The 9,117-nt window shown below is 38.3% G+C and overlaps 1 protein-coding gene across 3 annotated transcripts in view; it reads right to left on the bottom strand.

Annotated features, from left to right (window-relative positions):
* The window catches only part of Myocd (myocardin), a 98,650-nt gene that overhangs the window by 13,181 nt on the left and 76,352 nt on the right, over nucleotides 1–9,117 (bottom strand). For all 3 annotated transcript variants that reach the window (XM_048798099.1, XM_015504533.2, XM_048798100.1), the window contains 2 exons: nucleotides 5,204–5,475; nucleotides 4,270–4,423 (listed from right to left, as the gene is read on the bottom strand). In XM_048798099.1, the coding sequence (XP_048654056.1) occupies nucleotides 4,270–4,423; nucleotides 5,204–5,475 (426 nt within the window). The remainder of the gene's footprint in view (nucleotides 1–4,269; nucleotides 4,424–5,203; nucleotides 5,476–9,117) is intronic.

Below are 9,117 nucleotides of genomic sequence, written 5' to 3'. Positions count from 1 at the left end.
AGAGAGAGAGAGAGAGAGAGAGAGAGAGAGAGAGAGAGAGAATATGAATATCAGTCCAAACACTTACCCTACCTATTGCTAGCTCTGCAATCCTCTGTGCTTCATCCATGACATGGAAATGGTAATACCTGACTTATATATTTCTGTGAAGGTGAAAATGGCTTGAATTTTATAAAGCTCTTGGAATAGTTCCTAGTAAAGGCTTATGCAATGTAAGGACTTAATATTTTTCCCGTGTGTGTGTGTGTGTGTGTGTGTGGGTGGGTGTGTACTGGGGATTAAAAGGCACTCAACCTCAGAGCCACATTGCAAGCCCCCCCTTTTGTATTTTACTTAGAGATAGGGTCTCATTGAGTTGCTTAGGGCCTCACTAAGTTGCTGAAGCTGGCTTTGAACTTGAGATCCTCCTGCCTCAGCCTCCCAAGCCCCTGGGATTTCAGGCGTGCACCACCGTGCCCAGTCTTTTCCATATTTTTTTTTTATTAGTGCATAATGGTACATAATGGTACATAATGGTGGTGGCTTACTATCATTGTTATATTCATTCATAAGTAACTAGTTGATCCCTGCATTTTTTATAATGTTCATAAATTGGAAACTATAAAATATACACAAATATGGGAACTGGTTGAATAAATGATGGTGCATGCAAATGATGGAGTACTACAAAGCCATTAAGATTTGAGGCTATACTTGGGCACTTCTGTAATCCCAAGAGCTCAGAAGGCTGAGGCAGGAGGATCACAAGTAGAAGTCCAGCTTCAGCAACTTAGGGGTCCCTAAGCAACTTAGTGAGACCTTGTCTCAAAATAAAAAATAAAAAGTGTTAGGGTTATAGCTCAGTGGTAAAGCATCTCTGGGTTCAATCTCTGGTGCCTCCTGCAATAAAAAGGTTGATGCTATAAGGTGTTTGTTGCCCTTGGATGATGAATATTTACTTATGGTATATTATTAAGTGAAAGAAAGTTTGAATTGATTCTATTTTTAAATATGTATAAATATATATAAAATATATAAATAATGTGCATATATATTTAAACCTTTTTGCATGTGAAAATATCTAGATAAATATATACTAAAATGTCAACAATGGGCTTCCTTATCTGTATTTTCTAAATACTCCACATAAGCATATTGCTTTTGTGATTAAAAAAGAAAATGCATTAAGTAGGTAAGTTTCAATAATTTTGCAAAAAAGAATATATAGAGAAATATTCTTTTGAGATTTTGTAGGGAAAGATCTTTTGGGCATAAATTTAGAGGAAGAAATCATAAGAATATTGACAACCAAAATTTAAAACTTCTATAAGTCATAAGAACCATAAACAAAATGAATATGGATCCAAATAGCAATCTTGGAAAAAAAATGATTGCAGCACAAATAATAAAGTGCTTTAAAAAACTCCAATGTATTAACTGTGCTTACCAATAAGAAATAAAAAAAAGGATGATACCCAGTACAAAAATAGACAAGATAAATGACCCAGTTCTTCATAAACACAAATAAAATTTAGATAATGACCAATAATATATGTGTATCATCATTAGTAACGTAAAAAATGAAAGTAAAATAAATATGTACCTATGTTGGTATTCATCAAATTGACAAAGAAATGAGTAATAACCCTTTGTGTTAGTGAGGTAGTAGCGAAAATAAAAATGTCAAAAAAAGATCTTTATTATTTTTCTATTTAAAACACGGTCCTGGGGCTGGGGTTGTGGCTCAGCTGTAGCGCGCTCGCCTAGCACAAGCGAGGCCCTGGGTTTGATCCTCAGCACCACATAAAAATAAATAAAGGTATTGTGTCCAACTACAACTAAAAAATAAATATTAAAAATAAAATAAAATAAAACATGGTCCTGATCATCAGTGCAAGTAATATGTGGGATCTAGTTAGAAATACAGAATCTCTAGCCCCTCCCCAGACCTACTGAATCAGAATTTGCATTTTATCAAGTGCCTGGGTGATTCATGTATACATTAATGTTTGAGTAGTGCCGCTTTAACATGTTGCTTCTGGGAATAAACTGGAACAAATGTTCAGGACAGAAACTTGGTAATATGCCTCAAGAAGTTTTAAAAATATTAATACGTTTTTCATTCCAGAATTTCAGTTCTCTATAGTTAGCCTGGAGAAATAAAGCAATTAATAGATATATGTACATAGGCCATTGAAATCATTTTTCGAATAACAAAACTTTTGGCAGTTAGTTAAATGTCCTATAGTGGAATGTTAACAAGGTGGTGAAATGATATGTAGCTATTAAAAATAAAACTTTTATTGACTACTAAAAGTTACGAAAAATGTTCATGATGTGTTAAAAAAAGAAAGCATGTCAGAAATTTACGTACACATAATTATTTAAAAATAGTTATTGTAAAACAAAATATGTTCACAGGCATCATAAATCTAGAGGGAAATATAATCTGTTGTGCTTTCTGAGAGTCTTGTCTAATAAAAAAGTATTTACTTTTCTATATACTATCATATTTCACTGTGAATGTATGTTGTTTTATAATAAGTTAAAAGTTACCCAAAAAAGATGGAATCTACTTACGCTAGCAATGAATATTCTATTTCCCCATGTCTTGCTGGTAATGTCTTATCTACTTTTTTCCCCTTTAGATTTGCTGGTTTAAAAAAAATGCAAGATGGTAACACATTATTGTTTTAATTTTGAATTACTTAAAATTAATGAGTTCTACGTTTATTTTTAGAATCTGTTCTGGCACTGAATAATTTAAGCAACATTATTAAATAATGCAGCTCGTATTCTAAAATAAAATGAACACTTGCTGAGTTCAATTTACCTTAAGTTTCAGATTATTATGCTCTGTGGGCTTGTTTGGGATGAAGACCTGCACCCACCTGTTTGCTACATTCCCTGGAGTTTTAATCATTGATCATTTTTAAACCATTTATTATGGAAAAATTCAAACATACACAGAAGTTGATAGACAAGGATAATGAACCTCATGTACTTTCCAACCAACACCAGCAATTATCAACCAACTTCTTCCCAGTCTTATTTCTCTTATATCCTAATCTATTTCTTTCCCTACCTGCCCTAGATGATTTTTGAAGCAAATCATTTAATTTCATCTGTAAATATTTGGTAACTATCTCGAAAAGATAAGCAGTCTTAAAAAAAACAACTATCATTAGCACATCTTGAATAATGAACAATTGTTTCCTAATGTCCATCAAACATTTCCCCAGTTTTAAGACTTCCCAGTCCCACCCCCTTGCCTCTTGTTCTCACTTTCAGTTCCTCTCACTCTCCAGTTTTTAAGAAAGGGAATGCAAAACCCCATTTACTATTCATCTATTCATCTTTTTCAGTTCTGCTGTGATGGATGATGGACAGATGGATGAATATGCCAACCCTAAGGACTGCTTTGAAATGCACCGGGGTTCAACTTGAAGTTCACTGACCCTTTAATGAACCCAGATCCATGTAGCCTGTGATGGGAAGTAAATTTCTCATGCATGTGTTATTTAACAAGGTGTGGCTTCAGAGCAGAAGTCCCCAGATTTGAGAATTTCATAGAACAGGACATTGTTTTCAATTATATTACTGACATTAGATTACCAACATTCCATCTTACTCAGTAAGGACCAAAGTTCTTATTTCATGGTATCCTCATTTAATAAAAAAGCACATGTACAACCCCACCCACAACCCTCAACTTCTGTCCACTAGTAGCATTGTTTTCCAATTTCAAAATATTATGAGAAAATATATACTTTGGATGAATATTACTCAGATATGTAGTAGGTACCCAGATGTTTACTTGGTTCTTATTTTTCTCATTTCATCAGAGATTTTTTTTTTTTTAAAGTTCGTCATGGAATTGGCCACAGTTTAGAGCATTCTGAATATGCTTCATATAAATCCCACAATGACACTGGGCTAAACTCTATCATATATATGAGCCCATTTATAATAACTCATTTATGCAAATGAGGAATCTAAGATGCTGAAACATGTGAAGACCAGCTCAGGTTGTGCAGCCTGGACAGCTGAGCTGGGGGCTCTGTGCTTTGTGGGGGTGTCTGACCACCCGGGTGGACATCCTGTCATTCCCTAGAGCCTCTTCCATGTACTCTCCACTTTATGTTCTCTTACCCCAGAAATCCATTGGCAAAGATGATATGAATGATATATTGCTGTGTTTGTTAAATAAATGGAAAGAAAGGAAGAGGGGGGGGAAATAAAGGAAGTAAGGAAGGGAGAAATAGAAGGAAATCATGTCCAATCCTATACCTTTAGATCGTCCAGGTTAGGTGGGAGTGGGCCTGGCTTGAAAGAAGAGACACCAGTTTGTCCAGAAAAACTGTTTTTGACGGGCGACAGAGGGGTATTGCTCAGTGGTGCTGAAGAGGAGTTTGGATTTCGGACCATCTGTTCGTTGGGTTCTCTAAAAAAGATACAAAGAGGCACTTAAAATACAATCAAATATATATGGGTAACGTGTATTTCAATCACACAGTAATAGGTCGCACGGATCAGGCATGTAATAAACCAGCCGAAGAGAAACAGCACAGGCTAGATGGCAAGTGGGCAAAAGACCCTCAAGCTTGATTTTGGGGAGACAGGAGGGAGGGGTGGAGACTTCAGCATATGGAAGAGTGCATGTCCATCCATGACATAGTTGATGCACTCTTCTGGGGAGTCCTGAGCACGCAGCATTTCGTAGAATTGCCAGTGTGACCTGAGAGTGACCAGAAACAGGTGAGAGAACACACATTCCAACTTCATAAGTGACCTAGTCATGTGATCACAAAGCCCGTGGGCTCAGGAGTCAATCTTTGAGACTCTCACTGAGCGATTCAGCTCTGTTGCTTCCCAGAGTGAAAGTAGAAGGGCATTGGAATTGTGAGCGATGCCAACTCTACATTCTTAGCTGTTTCACAATTCACTTTGGAAATGCCCATAGCTTCCTTTTTCTCCAATGAACATTGATTTGCTTGTTTTATCCCAGCCATAGGATCCTGAAAGTTGTGCATGGTGTCTAAATACAGTCATATTTCAAATGTATCAGAAAAAATAGATTCTTATTAGAAAAAAACATGTATATCTGGATGAATATTTAAACATACCAGACAAGGACATTTGGGCTGGCCCCATGTGCCTCAGACAGAGAGAAGCCATTCCCTACCTCTGTCCCCAGCCTCCATTCCCAGCTTGCCTGACTTACTTGAGTTGTGCTTGGTGCATCCCAGGGTAGTTGAATCGGTGTTGTTGTTGTTGTTGTTGTTGCTGTTGCTGCTGCTGCTGGCTGAGAATCTGGAGCTGCAGGAACAGCTGTTGTTGCTGGAGCAGCCGAGCATAGGCTGAGTCCATGGGCGGTGGGGACTTCTCTGCCTTCTGGTCAGGGGGAATGTACTGGTGATATTTAAGCTTCTTCACCTTGGGCTTGGGGTCCTTGGGCTTTTTGTGGCGATTCTTACTGTCACCCAAGGACTTGGACTGCAAAGGGTATGAGGAAATGGCATGTGCTTTAGGTGACGAAAAAGAACGACTTGGTTGTGAGGGGGTTTTAACCTAATGGATATTATCAAATCCTGGAAAATACAACATAGCACATGCACGATGCACAAAGAATTCCTACAACATCAATGATTTGGAGGAACCAATCTGCTGCAAATACAACCTCCTGAAGTATCACTCCTTAAGACTGGGAACCTTAAACCTTAAAAGTGGCTTCAGGAGTTTTTTCCTCCCTGGAGTAGGGTAGGAGGTCAGGCTGGGTTTCAACAAGTACATTCTTCCTGTCCTAAAATCAACGGATAACCTGACATTCCAATGCTGGGCTTACTTCTAAAGCAGTTCTTTCATCTGTATGCACACAATTGCCTTTCATCAAGCAGGTAATAAACTGACTTATTAATGACATAAACTTAGAGGAAGTTAAGGTGGCTTTTGTAAATCCAGTATGTGATTCTCTGCTGCTCTGAGCCCAGAGTAAAACAGAACTGCCCGTTTACCCTCCACCCTCACCCTGCTCAAATGCTGATATATGATCAGGAAATGGCACCTCTGAAATAATGACTCTTTATTTATTATGGGAAGGGTGAGCCACCCACTGGAACCCTTCCCAGAAGTGACCCATTGTAGAGCATGACTTGGACACAGTAAAGGAAGATTAGGGTACAGCCTTGGCAGTGAAATTTTTGAACATGGTACCAATACTTAAGTTGACTACATCTCAGTTCCATTACCTGCAAGTTGGGGAAAGTATTCTCCTATCTTCTATCTCAGTGATCAATATAAAGACTATAACCGATAATGTTGAAGTGATGAGATGCTCAATGAACAGGGTAATTCTATTCATAGTCGGCTTCTAAAATCAAAAGGCCTCATATATTAGGAAGCAGTAGATTCATATTGTTATCAGTTAAAAATAAATTTTCACTTCCTGACTTTACTATAGGAGGTTGAAATGGAGAACATGGATATATCATGACCAAAGATTTTTAAAGATGTGGAGAAAAACCAGAGGGAAAGTGTGGTACCATCAGTGTCCAGAAGAGGGGGCTCCTGAATAGCTGGCAGGTATATTTGGACTTGGCAGCCTCCCCATTTCAACCACAAAATACACATCTGAATGTGACCTTATCCAAGGGGCCTACAATTTGCTTTTCTCTGACTCAGCTCATCCTACCACCAAAGGCTCTTTTGTTTTCTCAAAGAGTGTTCTTCCCCGAGACTAATGAATAACAAGCGCAAGTATTTTTGTGTGCATGGTGGCTTATTTCTTCATGCTCATTAATCTATTAGTGTTCCAATGAATTAATCAGTCTGCTGTGCTGGAGAGTTTCTACAGGGGTTCCTGCAATCAGTTCTGCCCTGTCTTGCTCCAAATCAGCTGCCGGTCCCATCATCTCCCAGAGCTTGCCTTGGGGAGGATGGGAGTAGCACCCCTGGGTCTTGAAGCTAAGTTAGGGGGTCAAGGAGGATTTTTTTAGTTTGTTTTTGTTTTTTTGATTTTTTTTCTTCCTCTGCGTTGTCTAAGCACGGGGACTGTGAACATTCCAGAAGATTTTGAAATGATCATTTTTTTTTCTGAATAGCGTGGGGGCAAAGATGACTGAACTTATGGAAATGCATAGTTTCATTCTCCTTTTTTGAGCTTTGGGGATATTAAAGTTGTATCTGTTTGTTTTTCTCTTTACAGCTACACAGAAGGAGAACATATTAATCTTTCTAAAAATGGATCAGAAGTGGATCCACTTCAGTGCTTAAAGACCCAGGCATAGATGTGTGAACTGGATTAGTGTATACATGAGAGGTAGCGGTGTGGCTTTGGCTAGAAAGTGCATGACGTTCTAAAACCGTACCGATTCAAACACACACACACACACACACACACACACACACACACACACACACCTGGGCTTTGCCAAATAACATACCACCCCAGAAGCCCGCAATGTGCTGATCTTGCTCTGCAAGGTGAAGCCCAAACTCAGTAATCTGCCAAGGGAAATTTCACCAAGCTGCCTAAGTCTCTCCTCTCTAACACCTGACAGGCTTCCTTTTCTTGCAATTTTCTGCCATCCGAAACAGCCTTGCCATCTGACACTCTAGCTCATCCTTTCAGGCTGGCTCAAGCCCTGGATCACTTAGGAAGCCTTTCCTAACTTGCAGTGAGGTGCCCTGTCTGTACTCCTCATGTGGCATTTCGAGGTTGCGTGAGGATGGTCACATCAGGGTATTTCCTGCCAAGGGGGTGAGGCAGACTGAAATCCAACCCCCAGTCTCCTTTCTAGACCACTGGCCTTGAGGGAGCTACCTGTGGCTGCTTGGGGAAGGAGAACCTTTTTTTATTTTCAATATAAAAGAAATAAACACACCACCATCATAACCACTTTAGTACATTCAGAATATTATGCAACCATCACATCTATCTAGTTTCATTACCCATAAAACAGTCATTCCTCATTCCTTCTTCCCTGATTCCCCAACAACCATGAATGTGCTTAGATCTTGAGAGATCTGATTATTCTGAGTATTTAATGTAAGTGGAATCATATAAATGGCTTCTTCCTGTACTGGCATAATATTTTTCCAAGGATCATTCATTTTGCAGCAGGTATCATTATATTTTTCCTTTTCAAGGGTGTGTAATAGACAGTCTTATGGATAGACCATATTTTATGTATTCATTCATCAACTGATGGAAATTTGGGTTGGTTCCAACTTGTTACTATTGTAAATGGTGCCTAATATTAATATTCATGTACAAGTTTTTGTTTGAACACCTGTTTTCCAATCTTAACCTAACAGGGATAAATCTTTAACAACTGGGATGCATAGGCATTGATCAACTGGAAGGGATGGTGACTCATATATAAGTAACTTTCCCTCCTGAACCAGCTGGGTATTAGAATTAATACCATACTTCACTGAAAGATCTGTCTTTCTTTTGGGATCCTATCATAATTTCTTGGTACAGTGAGGTTGATGTCTTTGCTAATTTGAATTATGCAAAATTTAAATATGCTGATGGAGACATTAATACAATGTCTCTTTATCTATAGCATTAGAAATCATGTGAATCATCTCTCTCTCCTTCCTCTGCAAGGCATAGAATTCATCAGTTTTCACATAATGTCAAGGCTGTTGAGCTGAGTGACTTGTAAACTGGGTTTATGCTATTGTGGTTTGGTGGGGGAGCTTTTCTAGGAAATTAAAATGCCTACCATCCTGTGAGAGCATTAATCTGTTACTTTATCATTGACTTGTGCCTCAATTTATAACCTCCCACACTTTTTCTTCTCAATCCCCAAAGAGTCATTTCAGCATTCATTAGGCGGTGGCACTAGGACTGAGAAAACATGCTCCCAAATCAAGTAAAAGTTATTGGGTATAAAATATTACGAAGGGACTAACTGGTTGTAACTCAGTGATAGAGTGCTTGCCTAACGTGCAGAGGCGTGAGCACCATTAAAAAAAATAAAAAAGAAAAAAAAAAAAAGAAAACCAATGACTACCAGGCAGCTAAGGAGAGAGCACTCTGTGAACTATTAGCTATAATGCTGAGAAAATTAAATATGAAAAATATATCAAATGACTACAGCTATTTGACTACTGTGAACGGGACCCCTT

This window comes from Marmota marmota, unplaced genomic scaffold, assembly GCF_001458135.2.
Source record: "Marmota marmota marmota unplaced genomic scaffold, marMar, whole genome shotgun sequence".
NCBI classification, from domain to species: Eukaryota; Metazoa; Chordata; class Mammalia; order Rodentia; family Sciuridae; genus Marmota; species Marmota marmota.
Note: the sequence above shows the minus strand (reverse complement) of the source record. Positions and strands in the feature narration are given on the sequence as shown.